Genomic DNA, 16,187 nt, shown 5'->3' on the forward strand with positions numbered 1-16,187 from the left:
CACAATCCAAACGAGCAAGCAGGGAAAGAGCAAGGGAGGAGGAGTGGGAGATGTGGTACGACACGTTTGGCTCTGCTGGTGTTGTGTTGCAATGACGAGTGTTGGGTGGTGACGAGCGTTGGGTGGTGACGAGGGGAGCAACTTGCGGTGAGTTCCGATTCCGCGTGCGCTGTGTTAGGCTGCGGATCCCTCGTGCTCCACAATTTGGAATCCTGTTGCCCGAATCCACACTCCCCTCTCATCGCCGTCTGCCAGGAGCAGTAGCAGCTGCTGTTCCTCCTACTCTTCTTCCAATTTCTTTGGTTGTCGCCTCTTAAAAAACTCTTGGCGCGGCAGCTTTTTTTGCGTTCTAGAAACGTCCACGTCTTGCAGGAGTTCGCTTTTGCGTTGGGGTGAGTTACTGTCCGAGTTTGTGAGCAAGGGTTGTCGACGTTGCAGTTGCGCAGTGCCAGTTTTGTCGAGGGGTTCGTGCGATCCGTACCGGAGGCACTTGTTTCTGGCTTTTTTCCGTGGTTGATATAGCTATTTGGGTTTTGATTTTGTTTTGCCTCGGTTGGAGTGGATTTTGTTGTGTTATTGTCTGATCGTGTTCTTTCGGTGATTTTGGATAGGTATTGAAGATGGATTTCTTAATGAACGCCGCGAAGATTGCTCAAGAAGTGCAGGGCGGGAAGAAGAATGATAAAAAGGATAAGAAGGAAGGCGAGGGCTCTGGAGGGTTTGGCGACTTAATTGGTGGGTTCATGGGCGGGTCTGATAAGCCGAAGCGAAATGAGGATGATTACGATGATGAAAGACCGAACAAGCCGAAGCCGAAGCCGAAGCCCAGGCGAGATGAGGACGAGTACGATGATGAAAGACCTCATGGTAGTAAATATGATGATGAGAAACCCCAGAAGGGTCAGTCCTCAAGTTCAGATCATAGGAAGAAGCCTTCAACGGGCGAGCTTTTTAGCAGTGCCCAGGTTAGTCGCTGTCTTGCATGGAATCTCCTCTTTTGAAGCTCTCGTATGAATTTCAAATTGAAGCTGTTTTCTTGAGAATCGTAGACGCCTGCTAGCGTGCTCTGGAACGATTCTTTGTGAGGTGCCTTTATCATGCATTTCTTTCATGTGGCATCATATGCTCATCCTCCTCTTTCATGCAGGTTCTGTATCAAGCAGCTGCTGGAAAGAAAGTGGAGCATGGCAAGCTTGCAGGTACTAATGTTTTCATAGTAATTTTTTGAGCTATGGGAAATGCGTGAGGCTAGCGCAGGTGGATATCTCTAACAACATGAAGGATGATTTCATTTGAATCACTGCTAAGTCTGACATTTCTGGTATCAGAGGCGGCATCCGACTTGCTCGATGGATTATCAATGTACGGGGGAGAAAAGTCTGGTTATAGCGATTATTTGAAGAAGGCCAGCACCTACCTTGACCAATATGGGCAGAAGCACGAGGTTAAGCCATCTGGTGGTAGGTATCAAGATTAACATTTTGTTTAATATTTCTATAGGTTGTTCCCTCTCAAGCCATTTATAGGAATCTAATGTGAAGATATCAAATCTGGCATAATATATGAGCTCCAGATGTCTAAATTGGTGGCTGTGCTGTGTTATGTCGAAGTCTGCTTTGGCTGCATCCTTGTAACGTATTCTAGTCAACTTATGGTGTTGTGGTGCTTGTCATGTAGGTCGGCTGAATGACGACGAGAGTTCTCCTAAACCCCGGCCTTCGAAGTATGGTTCTGAAGAATCAGAGTCTCGACCTTCCAAACCGCGCCCCTCGAAGTACGATGAAGAAGAGTATGAACGCCCTCAAAAACCTCGACCTTCGAAATATGAAGAGGAAGAAGAATATGGACGGCCACAGAGGCCGCGACCCTCTAAGTACGAAGAAGAGGAGGAATATGGACGCCCTCAGAAGCCTCGACCCTCAAAGTACGAAGAAGAAGAGGAATATGGACGCCCTCAGAAACCTCGACCCTCAAAGTACGAAGAAGAGGAGGAATATGGACGCCCTCAGAAACCTCGACCCTCAAAGTACGAAGAAGAGGAGGAATATGGACGCCCTCAGAAACCTCGACCCTCAAAGTACGAAGAAGAGGAAGAATATGGGCGCCCTCAAAAACCTCGTCCCTCAATGCACGAAGAAGAGGAATATGGACGCCCTCAGAAGCCTCGACCCTCGAAGTATGAAGAAGAAGAGTATGAACGGCCACAGAAGCCTCGTCCCTCCAAATACGAAGAAGAGACAACAGGGCCATATCGAGACCATTCTTCAAAATTCGAAGGTGCTTATGGATCTTACAAAAGTGCAGCTGCTTTATTGCTAATTGTGCATTATCGTTCAGTATCATTATATTGACTCTTTTTTACTCTTCCTTTATATCCCTTGTGGTTGATGCTTCGCTGACGTCAGTTTTTCAAGTGAATACGTCTTTCGAAGGGTGCAATTGTACCATGCTTAACAGCTAGTTTAGATGCGTTTAGAGTGTTTTAGTGGTTGGCTTCAAGTCGGTCTTACCACAATGTGATCCATTACACTGTGATTAATATTAGTGTAATCAGATTTTGATGGTTTAGATTGTTTCATGCTCGATTTTGCAGGATATGGTGCGGGTTCTAGGCCGGGTTACAGCCAGGAGGAAGTCCGTGTAGAGCCACCCAAGAAACCCTGGTACGAGTAGAGTACTGCTGCCATTGGATGTATTCCAGCCCTGTAGATATTGCATTTTGTCCTCTGTTTGGTGAAGCCATGCGATAAGATAGTTGTTGAGATGAAGGTCAATTTGTGTGAAATATTTAGAAGCTTTTCGACGTTCAAATAATGTTGCAGTGAATCTGGATACACTCATTTGCCTAGTCACGCATGATTATGTATCTTTTCTTTTCTTTTCTTTTCTTTGCTTTTGCTGTTTACTTGAGTACGGCTACCTAGTAGGGACAACGAAGACTCCAGTGTTTTGCAAGCAACAATTGGACCAGGATAAAAGGAGTGCTAAATCCTTTTCCCTATGTTCACCAGCAGCCCTCACCTAATTTTTTTTTTTTAAGACATAAAGTAATGAAGGCATTGAAAACATGAACTAAGCAAATGCAGAAGTGATTCACAGAATATTCTTTTGTATATATGTTATTTTCAAATACTGGGTTAATAATATCAGCACACGACTATCCAACCTTGTTGTACACATGTTCTTTTATTATTAAGTTTTTTTTATTTTATTTCATAATTGATATTGTTCCATGTGTGCTTAGTAGAATCGTAATCTAAGATTTTAGTCAATTTACATATTGAATATTGTATTGGTTAACCTAATTTTCTATTACAATTGTAATATGCACAACAACTAAAGAGATGGAATAGTTACAGTAGCTAAATTACGAGCTTTTAATCATCATGATATTTTGCAGCATTTAACATTTAATCTTAAAAGTATTAATAGAATACTAGTAAAAATAAATCATTACTCTTGTATCATCATTTATTTTATTTTTTTGTTATGGCTAATCATTGAAATCAAGTACATAAATACTAAATCCAAAAACATACACAATAAACCAAAGTGAAGAGTCCATAACTTTCCAAAGTCATACTTAAAAATAGAAAAGAATGCATGCAATGCTTACAATACATTTTATCATTTGTTTAGTGCACTCATACAAATTAAATTATTTATTTATTTATTGAATAAAAAACCTTTTTATTTTAAATTCTATGTTAATATGTATATACATGTCATTTTCTATTATTAAAAATTATATTGTATTTAATAAAAAATTACAATGCATTTAATATGATAAAATGATCATTGATATGATATTAGATTTGGTCTAATAAAAAACCTCTACATTTAATCAAACAATATTTTTTTCCATTTAGTCAAATAAGAAGCCTCTATAGTTTATTAAATAATAAATAATTTTGTTTAGTCTAACATTAACTAGCCTCTCATCTTTCTTACCACAATCCTACTTAATCTAATTCAATGTAAACAATCATTTCAAATCTCTTCAATTTCCAACACAATAAACAAGTTTTACTAAACAAAATTGTTCAGCAAAAACAAAACAACACTACGGACATCAATCCAACCACATTCCGAAAATAGCATTAAAACCATGAGTAAATACCTCCACAACCTTTTCAACAATCCAAATCCCAACACTAAAAGTACAAATATCACAAAGCAAATCAACCCACAACTCTTTTTTTGAAAAAAGAAGTTTAGAAAAGATGTTGTAATAAAACCTCATAACCACACAAACACATGTAATAATAATACACTAGAAATGATTAATCAGGGGAACATTAAATAGACCCAAGTTTTTACTAAATCAACCCACCTGTTCTAACCATCATGAAAAAAAAAAAAATGACTTCTATATTCATTTCTCCACTATCGGATCTGAAACCAATAAAAATTAACCACGTTCATCATTATCATCATATTCTCCATCAAAGATGGGTCTATTTAAGCTGTTATTAACCTAATTGGAAGTAGGGGGATGTTCCTACAAGGGAGACCTTCATATGCGCTGTTGCAGCGCTGAAGCACCTTGCGGGGGGCTGGTGCTCGTGGAAGGCAGAGGCGTAATCTTCATCGCTCGTTGTGTGCCGATAAATCCTCTTCGCTGCCGTTCCGATGCGACCCCGCTTATCGTATCTCATCGCCAGCACCAGCGCCGTTGCTCCGTGGCATTGTGTCTTCCTTCAACGCTACAAGCGCTGTGTTGTTGCAGGCTGGGAGAGAAGCATAGTGAGTGAGGGACAATAGCTTGACGCTGTGAAGATGAAGGCGGTGGTGATGGCCAAGGGGATGGTCATGGCGCACAGGCCGCTGCCCATGCTCAATTCTATGTTTTCTCGCTCGTCGGTGTCGTTTGCCGAGAGCGTTTTCTTCCAGGGTTGCGTCGCGCCTCTCTCCACGTTGCGCGCTCGTGGAGTACGGATCAGGTCGTATCAGGGGTGCAGTAGTAGTGGCAATGGTGGTGGTTCCTCGCCATGGACGCGGAGAGCATTCGTCGTGAGTGCTTCTTCCAGTACAGGTCTGCGATTCCTTTCCTAATGTTCGTTTGCTGCAGCGAATCGTGGTGTGCATGTTCTAGCGCTGTGAAGTTTGCGTGCCTGAGTGGGGGATGAATTCGTGGTGGTTGTGGTGGTGGTTGGGAGTGGGCAGGTGACGAGAAGCAGCCCAGCGTTGGCTTTTTAGGACTGGGCATTATGGGAACTGCCATGGCGAGGAACCTCATTATGGCAGGGTGTGTTAGTCTCTTCTTTGGATAACTTCCTTTCTCATTGTTTCAATTTCACTGGCCTTGCTGTTGTATTTTTCTTTTGATTCTTGATTCGTCAGAGCACCGCCTCAATTATTTGTCAATCCTCGGTTTGCAATTCCCGTGTGAGCACCAATGGAGCTACTTTGCCGTGCGAAGATGAGTAATTTAAAGGCTTACTTGAGTTAGTAGTGCATACGCTATATTCTACACGTCGATTCTGATTCCTTCTAGAATCGGTATACCTTCATGCCAACTGCAATAGTCATGAATCGCCTTATAGCGTAATCAATGTGTGTAGTAGTGCATAAACCTTCAAGTGAAATTGATAACAGCTTTCGGACGCAGTGCAGATCATCTGTATGTCACAGCTACCGACACTCTACGGTCTCGTCGCAACGACTCATTTTCTACTCCCTAAATTACCCTGTGTTATGAGCCCCTACATCGCGTTGATGTTGTGGGAACTAGTTCTCGTTTCTTCCTTCGTATGGCCTGATCACCTAGAAGTAATATGCACTGCTGCCAGGTACGACGTCACTGTGTGGAACAGATCCACCAGCAAGTGTGATCCGCTTATCAGTGAAGGGGCCAAGTAAGTTTTCGAGGAGCACATAAATCTCTTTACTGCTTTCGTCATCCACCTTGATCACATACTTCAATATCTACCAGATTATCTATCAAATTCACTGTTAATTCTACTTTGTCGCTTCCTGGCATTAACACGTAACCTTCTTAAAACACACTCTAAAATTGCTACAAGCTCATGATCAGATTCTGTCCTGATGGTATTCTAGAAGTGCGTCCTTGAGCTCACGGTCTTAGTGAGAAAGATAGTTGAAATGTTAAACCCCCGATGAGCAGGCGCGGAGAATCACCTGAGCAGACAGCTGCAGCTTGTGATGTTACTTTCGCTATGTTGGCAGATCCAGCTGGAGCAGTTTCGTTCTATACCTTCTGCTTGCCAAATTTACATGGGAGTTCATGCTTGTTATATGTGTCATGTTCTCCATCAATGCACTTTTCTCCTCTAGTAATAGTTGATAGGGCAGGCAAAACTTTGGTTCATGCTTTGTAATAGCTTCAAATTCCGATTCAATGGATGCCTTCTAGAAAATACCGGAGTCGAATTAAATTTGGCAGTATGTTGGAACCTGCAGATGGAAGTTGCATGCGGTCCTCAGGGTGCTGTCAAGGGCTTGAGTGCTGGTAAAGGGTAAGCTCATCCTCTATATTTCCTTATATAGCAAATTTCTTGAAGGCTGTAGGTTTGTGCTTTACACCTTCATGAAAATCTTGTAGATTTTGCACTTCAAATTACTGTCCGGTTTCAGCTGGCTATTGAGAAGCGATCAATTCTTTGCATTGGAAGCGCGGATAGTAGTAGTTCTGCAAATTTTTAGTTATCATATCTGCAAATTTAACCTTAAGTAGCATTTTTTCTGGGGTCGTGTTTAGGTACGTGGATGTGTCTACTGTCGATGATGAAACATCGAAGGCAATAGCCGAAGCTGTTCGGAAGACCGGGGCTGAGTTCCTTGAGGTGAGGTTTCACTTGTTTGTTTTAGTCTTCTTTTTCCCAAGCTTCTTCCCAAGGGTGTTGTACTTATAAAAGCAGTGCATTTTCTCTTCAAAGTAGTCGCTGTAAACTTCTATGTACCTTCCGTTGATTTGTAAGTTTGTACCAGTTCCTAGTATTCACTTTGCGTGTTGGCAAATGAGTGCAGGCTCCTGTTTCAGGTTCAAAGAAGCCGGCTGTAGATGGCACTCTTATTTTTCTTACAGCAGGTGCTTTTTTACGCCTGTCATTTTCCACTATAGTAGGAAATAAGCTCATCTATGTACGTAGGAAAAAGTAACTTCTATATCTATTTCATTATCCGCTTCAAATTTTGAATATAAATTTATCTTGGCTACAGTCAAAAGCATTGCATAGGAAGTGCAATGAGCCGCAAACGATCTTCGGTGTTGAGGGTTGATTTGATTCTTCTGTCACAATGCAGTGTGCTTAATATGCTAGTCGTTCTCTTAGGCAGAGCAAAATTTACTGTCAGGTTCATTCAATTTAATTCTCTCCCTTCAAATGTTTATTTTGGATCTGCAGGAGACAAGCCTTTGTTTGAGAGAGCATCTCCGATGCTGGATGTCATGGGCAAGGTATGCAGCTCTAATTTCATTCTCCGAACATGAAGTCTGCATCTCTGAATGGAATGAGATTGCTGTGTACTTTAAATGCGCTTATGGTAACCAGCTCTTATTCTGGTGTTTTTGCAGTCCAAATTCTACCTCGGAGAAGTAGGCAATGGTGCGGCTATGAAGCTCGTGGTGAACATGGTTATGGGCAGGTCAGATTGCCAAGCTGCAGGAACTCAAATGCAACGAGTACAGTCGAGTCTTCTTTTGTTTTGCAACTATGAATGTGTCGAAATGTTTCAACGAGGCTCCAAATTTTCGCAACCGTCCTGCACAAAAAAGCACCAAGTTGAATGTAACTTTGTGGCAGACACCGGTCAAGGTTCAGTGATTGGTCTCCTGCATGTTTATTACTAGCTGTCACCCATACTGTGTGTGTGTTTAATCTTCAAAACTCGAATTCTCCACTTGATTATCGCGTTTTTAGACTGTCGTAAGAAGTGCTCACTTTTTTGTTAAGGATTTCTCCTTCACGCTTTGTCCTTCCCTGCAGTATGATGGCGTCTTTTTCAGAAGGCTTGCTATTGGGAGCCAAAACTGGACTCGACCCCAAAACTATTATTGAGGTACAAAAATATATCTTGTACATCTATTCCCAGTTTATTACCTCTACTTGTTGTTTAATTCTATTTGTATTTAGCTTGGTCTTATCGAGTCGCAGTTGCATGATATCTAAAAGTCCGTTGAGTAAGGTGCAGTGGAGACGATAATCCGATTCTACAGTTTGAAAGTTCAATCGTTTGTTGTAGTTGAAAACATTCTGAAATGAGATCTATATTTTCTGCAGCATACTTGGCGTATTCATTTCTTAACACAATCAAAGCAAGCTTTTCATGTTGATTTTCTCAAATTTTGTATTATGTTTATTGTTCTGCTGATGAAGGTCATAGGACAAGGTGCCATTAGTGCGCCCATGTTTGCGATGAAAGGCCCATCGATGGTGGAGGGTCAATATCCAACAGCTTTCCCTCTTAAGCACCAACAAAAGGTATGTCCCCTGGCTTATAGCCTACATAAATACGTCATGAAGGATGTATTGATTCTCATTTTCATTCGTTCTAAGTTTCTTAACCCGTACTCTTACTTTGATTTCAATCCTTAGTTACGGTTTCACACTAAAGTTATGTTTTTAGTGAAGTATGATTTGAATGCCTGTGATGAGTTCTGCTTGCATTCATCTGTAGCACTGCAATAAAACTGATAGTTGTGTCTTTGTTGTAGGATTTACGCCTCGCAGTAGAATTGGCGGACAAGGTTGGCCAGCCCACACCCATTGCGGCTGCTGTCAATGACTTGTACGCACAAGCCAAATCGAATGGGCTCGGCGACGAAGATTTCTCAGCCATTATTGAAGCGTTGAAAGTGAATGTAAATGCTTAGACTACTCTCCTGACATTGGGATCAGTGTAGCATTGAATTAGTTCATCCAATCTCTGAATGCCGAAACCTTTTCTGCTCTGAATATCTTGAGGTACCAATTTTGCATTGAACACCAAATACATTTCTCTACACGACTTGTTAATTTGCGTACGATAACTATCTGAAGTTTTGCATGGAATATTGTATCATGTGTTCACACACGCCGCTTGGTGCTTTCACTTCTGTCAAGCGGATTGCCTTTACAACCAAGTCAACAAGAGAAGGCATTTTAAAGCATGTAGCAAAGTTAAGGAACATGAAAAAGATTGTTGCCTATAGAAATGCAAATTAGATCCTTGTTTGAGTTTGATAGTAGTTTGTATGTGTAATAACCTATACTCAATACACTACATGATGCAGTAAAGTCGAAACAAACGTACACCATAAAGTTCAAACGGTGTGCATTTCTGGACAACAAATATGAACCATGTGAAGTACCATAGGAGGACCTCATTCCATGTGAACCTTGCAACATTGCACTTGGATGAGTAACCACCCGATTATCAACTGCCACCAATGCAGCCACACTTTCTTCAATTCAAATCACATTGGCTTCAAAATCCTGATCTACAGTGGGGTACAGAAATAATTCGAATTTTTTTCCAAAGTGAATCAGTGTTAGAAATCACTGAACTTCAAAAAGCTCCAGCAGTTTCAAAAATGAACGCATTTTTGAGCCGTAAAGTGCATTGCGAAGATAGTAGAATCTAGTTTCATGGTGTAACAATTTTTCATTATAAAATTGTGAAAATATACATCAAGAGAGCTTTTTGTTACATACTATCTACCATCTCGTACTACCACCCCCAGTTGCAATCACCGCTTGCATCCTGTAAGGCATAGTCGAAATCAATGTACGAAGCCACTCTATAGATATGGTATCCCATACGGATTGAATTTTTTCTATCATTTCTAGCTTACTATTAGGTCTACTATGATGTTTGAGCAAATCTTTTACAACCATCCAAACGTTCTCTATTAGATTCAAGTCCGGTGAATTGGCAGGCCAAAACAACTTTTCTATACCATAAGCACGTCTCCATTGCACTGGCAATGAGTTACGGTGGACTGGAGCACCATCCTCCATCAATATCAATTGCTCAGGGTCATCATGTAAGAAATAAAAGCCAATTAATACTCCTTCATAAACAATAGTGACAAAATCACTTGATGATCTCTTATTTGAAGGAATGGTGACCAATGGAGACTTATCAAAGCCAGTAAAGTCACCCCAAACCATCACTGAACTACGCCCAGACTTAAAACTTGGTGCTATATAATCCCAATTATATTTTTCGTACGCCTTCCGCCACACTCTAATTTGCCGTGGATTTTTGCCAGTTTCGAATGACGACTCATCCATCCAAATAATATTACACCAATCTTCAAACGTCCAACTCTCATAAGCACGTGCAAATGCAAGCCTATCTGCTTTATATTTGACATTCAAATAGGGCTTTTTAGGTGCTATACAATTTCTAAAACCAAGCTCACGGAGGTAGAGTCGAACAGTAGTTCGGGAAACTCTCACCAAGTTTGCAAGTTCTACCAGAGTATGCCTTCTATTTGAACTGACAACACGACATAACACTCGAAAATCCCGCTCAGACAACTTCCTGGGTCTGCCACATTGTGATTTCAACGACTCCATACTTCCATGGACCTTCCAATGACTCAAGATAGTTGAAATGGTGGAATAGGGAGCAGTGAAGACTTCTGCAATGTCCTTACACTTCATCCCAGCCTTCCTCATCCCCACAATCTGATTCTTCTGTATAGGGGACAATGTTCTGTACTTCATGGTGCTTGCTATAAGCCTTCAAACAACACAAACCAACTTCTAGTTTAACAGAGAGGAGTCAGTGAAGCTAACGATGTCCAAAACCAAAAAAGAACACTTCTAAAATCTGTATGTGCTTCACAATCTCAATCTGTGGCAGTGCAATGTGCTTCACATCTTCAGATAGATTATATAAGTCACCCCATCCAAGCATTCTATGCTATCACTCCATTTTGCTGGCTGCATGCATGCCTAATTGTAACTGTGATTTTTTAGCTCACCTAACCACTTCCACATTAATCATCACATTTGCAATCTGATTTTGAAGACACATGGCTAATTACATGTAATTAGACACCTCTTGCACTCCAAAAATAGATGGCTAAGTATCGGGGAAAGATTCCTTCCAACATGATCATAGCATTCAATTGAACAACAAGATTTTTTCAGCAAAAGTGGTGCTCTAGAAAAAAATTCGAATTATTTCTGTACCCCACTGTACAATTGGCCTTACTAGATTGGATAGTACTGGATAAAGAGCTATCCTTTGGTCTTTAAGTAGCAAGCAATGGCGAAGAGTGATTTGCACACATTCAACAGAATCTCGTGAACAACCAGCAGCAACAGAAGATAGGACAAGTCCTTTCACCAAAGAGGAAAAAACTTCGTTTTTGAATGACTCTACATCACCAATTCTAAAGCAAAGGTAGCTTCCTCTCCAAAATATTGCTACAATATTTCTAAAGGGTCTCAAAAAACAAAGTATTAACAAAATAACAAAATGTTTTCAAATGTTTTTTTTAATAATACTTAGTTACAATATCAACTAGGTTATATTAACATTATCCAACCATATATTAGCTTAACAAATACATAACATAAATATCAAATAATAATGTCTTAATTACAAATGTGAGGTGATCATGCCCAACTCAATCAATGATATAACATCCAAGAAATAGAATATTCTTGGATGATTTGTTTTTTTTGATATACATAGAATATATTTAATGGTAAGATTAGTTTGTGTTTATAAGAAAGATGTATTTAAAAAGGATAGACAAAAAAGCTATAAATTTTCTATTCATAATTAAAAATATTATTGTGACTAGTTCATCTCATGTATAATCTTAATGATTTTTGAAATTTTATTATTCTAAAAATATTTTATCTCTTTTCTAACTTCTATAATTTTTTTAGTCATATATGATTTATTCTAATTAAAAATAATTTAGAGGATTTTTTGTATTTTTAACAAGTTGAAGATTTTTATCAATTGATTTTAAGTTGTAAAGCCACATTAAATTATTAAAATATCTTCACACTTCTAAAAACTAATTTTTCTTCTTATAAATAGTTGAAATTGAGTTGTTTGCATATTTATAGCAATAATTCTAAGAGAATATCAAATCAAATCATATTTTTTTTTTTAATTGATTCATTATCAATAAGATGCAATTTTTACATCCATTAGATCCATTTTTTTTTGCTTTCAAATCTACTTTGCTCTAATCTAATCTTAGATCTATTTTTCTTTGCTCTCAAATCTATTGTATCTACTTTTAAATATATTTTTCTTAACTTTGGTAATAAGTAAGACTTTGCTACCCTATCTACCACTACTCTCTTCTACTCTTACACTACTTAGAGCTTTGCTACCATACTTGCTATGAATAGCAGCCATTTGTCTTAATGTCAATATAGAACTTAAGAACTTTGAGGAAGGTAACCATTCAAGAGAGAAAGCTATGATTTGCACCAATGTTAAAGAGGATTATGATTGATTTGTTGAAGAAAGTAAGAAATAGTCTAGCACAACCATCAATATAAAACATGAGACAAGTTTAAATTAAATAATTTTTTGTGTAGATCAAAACTAAACAACTTGTGTAGATTAAAAAAATCAACTTGTTGCATAGAATAGATTGAAATTGAATTGTCATGTAGATCAAAATTAAATAAATTTCTTTGTAGATTAGAACTAAATTATTAGATTCTTCAATGTTCATGTCATACTCTCTTTGTTGCCTTTTGTTTAATATTATTGCCACTATTGTGATCTAATCCAAGTTTTTAGGCTATAAGTAACACTATTGGATACTAATGTTGCTTAAGTGGATTGAACATTGGAACTTGGAGTGTAAAATAATAATTTCCTTGCTTCTTTTTTTGATGCATGTTTATTTTGTACTTTACTATTTTTTAAATTCATTGCATTCCAAATTCTAATTTGGTTCTTGTTTAATTTTATAAATATTTTTAATTGCCAATTGATCATCTACATTAGATTGATGTTATTTAATTAAATTAGCTATATTATTTTAATACTTATTATCTTGACTAATTATCATACAAAGCTTTGATATTATATATATATATATATATATATATATATATATATATTTTATTATAGGTGATTTTTTTTATATTTTCAAGTAGTTTTTGAGTTTTTTAATTAATCTAAAATCCAATTGTTACCTTACAATGTTTTAATCAATTTAAAATTTGGTATAGTACATTGTAATTTTGATTGTAATTTTGATTGTGTGCTCCATACTCTTAATTTGAGTTGCTTTACAAGAACAAAGATTGTGTCACGGACATACATATTTACTCAAATTAAAAGAGTTAGATGGAAGTAATAAAAAATAAGTAAATTTGATAATATCTTGTGGAATAGCTTCTTAGACATTTCATAGATGTGAATTTGAATTAATACATCTTTGAAGGTGATTGGTCAATTGAAAACTTGACCAACAAGTTGGCTACATGTTGCACATGTTCGTAACTTATGATACAAGTTGGCTATGTGGTATATATGTAGGAAACATATCTTGCAAGCTAGACATGTGTTAAATATGGTATAAAATGTCACCACATAGCTTCTAGTTAGATAGTTTATTTGGAAGCAAGAATTAAGCCTTTTTCACTCTTATTAACGTTTTTTTTGTTCTTAGAATTGTTTCAAGAATTTTTAGTCTTCTTATCTTTTGCAATAGCTATTCTACTCTTAATATTATATCATTTTTAAATGATTATTTATTCTTTTCTAGTAACACACGAGTGAATTGATCCTTTGATTTTTTGTGATTTATGTCCTTGAAATATTATTGATAAGAATATAATATATTATTTTTATACAATTACAAAAATCAGATTAAAATTAGAAAATTTAAAATTCTAGTCTTACAAGTATTGGATTCCAACTAAAAAATTATAAGATCTAGTCTAATAATATTAGTTAGCAATCTTATGAATTATTGGAGTAGCTTATTATAGCAATTAATCACTTTGCAAATATATAAGGGAATGCACTCATAAAGAGATGCTCAAATGGTACTATACCAACTAAAATATCATTGTAGTAGATGATATGATTGTCAAAATAGACCTAATAAAAATGACATGCTTTTGAAATACAACTGCATACTTAATTAATTATCTATTTGAGTTCTAATAAAAATTATTGAAGATTAATAATTGATGGCATATTTTAATTTACAATAGAAAATTTAATCATATGTAAAAAAATATTATTGCTAATATAATTGATTGCTAGCATCAAGCTATTAAGCTTATATTTTTTGTATACATGCTCAATGCATGAATATCTCTACAAAATAGATTGACTATCTTGCAAATAGAAAATACCAGTTTGCAAACAATTACTTATACAATCTATAACAAACAAGTGTGTCCTTGTAAACCTAAATTGTATAATCATTTTTTTTTTTTTTTTTCTCACACGTATCTTCTACAAAGATAGATATTTTTTTAATTGTTGATACAATATTTTTAATAAGATAGTACATCTATTTTAAAGACACCAATGTTGTATCAAGTCAGTAGAAAAATATATGTATAGTCTTATAATTGATTATATAGAAAAGATAAACAAATTTAAGATGTAAGTGGTTTACATTGTTGGCATAAGAAGCTTCAAAATAATAATTATTATTGCAGTAGTTTTTTTGTGTAAGAAAAGAAAATCATATATTACATAAGCTTTAGAACACTTAGCTAAGATTTTTTCTTGCTAGAAAATAATAACAATAAGAACCAATTGCAAGCTTGATTTGATCCATATTCTTATAAGATTTTTTTCTAGCTTGCAACGTTTGCTTTATCTTTGATATATCAATAAAAATGTGCTAAAAATTTATAAAAAAATACTTTGGTACCAAAGAAGATTGGAAGATACTCTAACAAATTTGACAAAGTGTTATCCACTCTAGCACTATATAATTGTTTTAAATATATTTGAGCAATTTGAAATGTAAGTATTAGGTTGTGCCAACATTTCTTAATGACATTCATAACACTTGGATAAAAGATCATAAGGAACATTTTATTGTTGCATAGACAAACAGATATTTTTTACTTTGGAAATGTAAGTTCATTGCATATAGAAAAAACTCATTCTATATTGATGAGTTAATTACAAAGTTTAATCCAAGTTTTTCTTTAGATTCAAGTTAATTTATTACAAGCATTTGTAAATTGGGCCAATAAAAATACAACTCAAGTTGCAAAGAAGTACATATAAGTTTATTATAAACATAATTGGCTATTCTATAAGAATATGATTTAGAAGGTCTTTGCATTTGTACTTAAGGAAGTATACAAATAATTTTTTAGGGTGGGTAAAACAGATAGTCCATGTTTTAGGATCTTTACTCAAAGAATGGTATTTTCTTATGTGCACATAATCAAGGCAAAGAATTGGATAAATTTATTCTTAGAAATAGCTAATTTATATCTACTTTAAGATATCATAAAAACTATATGGTTGTTGAAATGTGATGCCATTTTGTAGAAAATAAGATGAGTAAGGTAAAGATTTCTATATAGAAATCATTTTGCAAGATGCTCAAGAAGTTTATACAATGGCATTATAGATACTATAACCCCTTATTGGTGCTGCAAACAATATGTACAACATATTGGTGCCTCATCAATAAGATGATGTCCAAATTTGCTTAATTAAATTAATAAAAATGTCACTTATGCTAAAAAAAAACAAATCTTCTATTATAAAGAAGCAAGAACTAATGAAGAAGGGCCTTAGAGCAACAATGGCCGAGCCAAGTTATTATTTGATTTGCTTCAAATCAAAACAATAAAAGCTTCATCACTAATCTCTAATAATATTAGATCTTACTAATCTAAGAAATATAAGATGTATCAATTGTAAAGACATAATCCTCAAACATGAACTTAATGTTCAATATATACTATATAATAGATTTAGGAGCATAGTAGATCTAAGAGCGAAATAGAGTAGATTTTGTAGAGTTAGATATTATATTTTATTAATGATGGATTAATTCAATAAATATATGAGTTGATTTAATATTTATTTAATTCTATTTTTTTCTTGAGCTATTAGTATATTATCTAAGTTAAAGAAAAAAAGAAGAAAGTTATTTTATTAAAATATATAACTTCTACAAGAACTTATATAAATTTTTATTATATCTTGATATATATCTCATAAGAAATATCAAGTAATTCAATTGGCTTCTAATTACC

At 36.0% G+C, this 16,187-nt stretch overlaps 3 protein-coding genes across 5 annotated transcripts; 2 read left to right on the forward strand and 1 right to left on the reverse strand.

Moving 5' to 3' along the window:
• Positions 1–213: 213 nt before the first annotated feature.
• Positions 214–2,840, forward strand: LOC112276203 (uncharacterized). Of its 2 annotated transcripts, none has more exons than XM_073530609.2 (6): positions 214–464; positions 612–965; positions 1,148–1,199; positions 1,329–1,460; positions 1,678–2,277; positions 2,594–2,840. In XM_073530609.2, the coding sequence occupies exons 2-6, from the start codon at positions 621–623 to the stop codon at positions 2,671–2,673; spliced, it is 1,209 nt and encodes a 402-aa protein (XP_073386710.1). In that variant the 5' UTR covers positions 214–464; positions 612–620; the 3' UTR covers positions 2,674–2,840. The 2 variants fall into 2 exon arrangements, with proteins under 2 accessions (XP_073386710.1, XP_073386709.1); XM_073530608.2 differs by having other exon boundaries at positions 214–392.
• A 1,809-nt stretch (positions 2,841–4,649) lies between these two features.
• On the forward strand, positions 4,650–8,965 carry LOC112276142 (glyoxylate/succinic semialdehyde reductase 2, chloroplastic). 2 transcript variants are annotated; one of them, XM_024507200.3, is made up of 13 exons: positions 4,650–5,035; positions 5,167–5,248; positions 5,612–5,650; positions 5,793–5,858; positions 6,128–6,203; positions 6,424–6,479; positions 6,722–6,806; positions 6,991–7,051; positions 7,368–7,420; positions 7,538–7,608; positions 7,950–8,022; positions 8,340–8,444; positions 8,678–8,965. In XM_024507200.3, exons 1-13 carry the CDS (start codon positions 4,780–4,782, stop codon positions 8,834–8,836), a joined length of 1,182 nt encoding a protein of 393 aa, XP_024362968.1. In that variant the 5' UTR covers positions 4,650–4,779; the 3' UTR covers positions 8,837–8,965. The 2 variants fall into 2 exon arrangements, with proteins under 2 accessions (XP_024362968.1, XP_024362969.1); XM_024507201.3 differs by lacking the exon at positions 5,612–5,650.
• Positions 8,966–9,691: 726 nt separating this feature from the next.
• On the reverse strand, positions 9,692–10,676 carry LOC112276204 (uncharacterized). Its single transcript, XM_024507309.1, has 2 exons — positions 9,902–10,676; positions 9,692–9,705 (listed from the first exon to the last, which is right to left on the reverse strand). The coding sequence occupies exons 1-2, from the start codon at positions 10,674–10,676 to the stop codon at positions 9,692–9,694; spliced, it is 789 nt and encodes a 262-aa protein (XP_024363077.1).
• Between the last annotated feature and the right edge of the window lie 5,511 nt (positions 10,677–16,187).

This window comes from Physcomitrium patens, chromosome 23 (genome assembly GCF_059467195.1).
Source record: "Physcomitrium patens ecotype Gransden chromosome 23, ASM5946719v1, whole genome shotgun sequence".
NCBI classification, from domain to species: Eukaryota; Viridiplantae; Streptophyta; class Bryopsida; order Funariales; family Funariaceae; genus Physcomitrium; species Physcomitrium patens.

Coding starts and splice junctions, on each gene's coding strand:
- LOC112276203 (XM_073530609.2), top strand. CDS start 621: ATGGATTTCTTAATGAACGCCGCGAAGATTGCTCAAGAAGTGCAGGGC. Junction 966..1,147: donor AGCTTTTTAGCAGTGCCCAG/GTTAGTCGCTGT, acceptor TCTTTCATGCAG/GTTCTGTATCAAGCAGCTGC. Junction 1,200..1,328: donor GGAGCATGGCAAGCTTGCAG/GTACTAATGTTT, acceptor TTCTGGTATCAG/AGGCGGCATCCGACTTGCTC.
- LOC112276142 (XM_024507200.3), top strand. CDS start 4,780: ATGAAGGCGGTGGTGATGGCCAAGGGGATGGTCATGGCGCACAGGCCG. Junction 6,807..6,990: donor CCGGGGCTGAGTTCCTTGAG/GTGAGGTTTCAC, acceptor AAATGAGTGCAG/GCTCCTGTTTCAGGTTCAAA. Junction 7,052..7,367: donor TCTTATTTTTCTTACAGCAG/GTGCTTTTTTAC, acceptor TTGGATCTGCAG/GAGACAAGCCTTTGTTTGAG.
- LOC112276204 (XM_024507309.1), bottom strand. CDS start 10,676: ATGAAGTACAGAACATTGTCCCCTATACAGAAGAATCAGATTGTGGGG.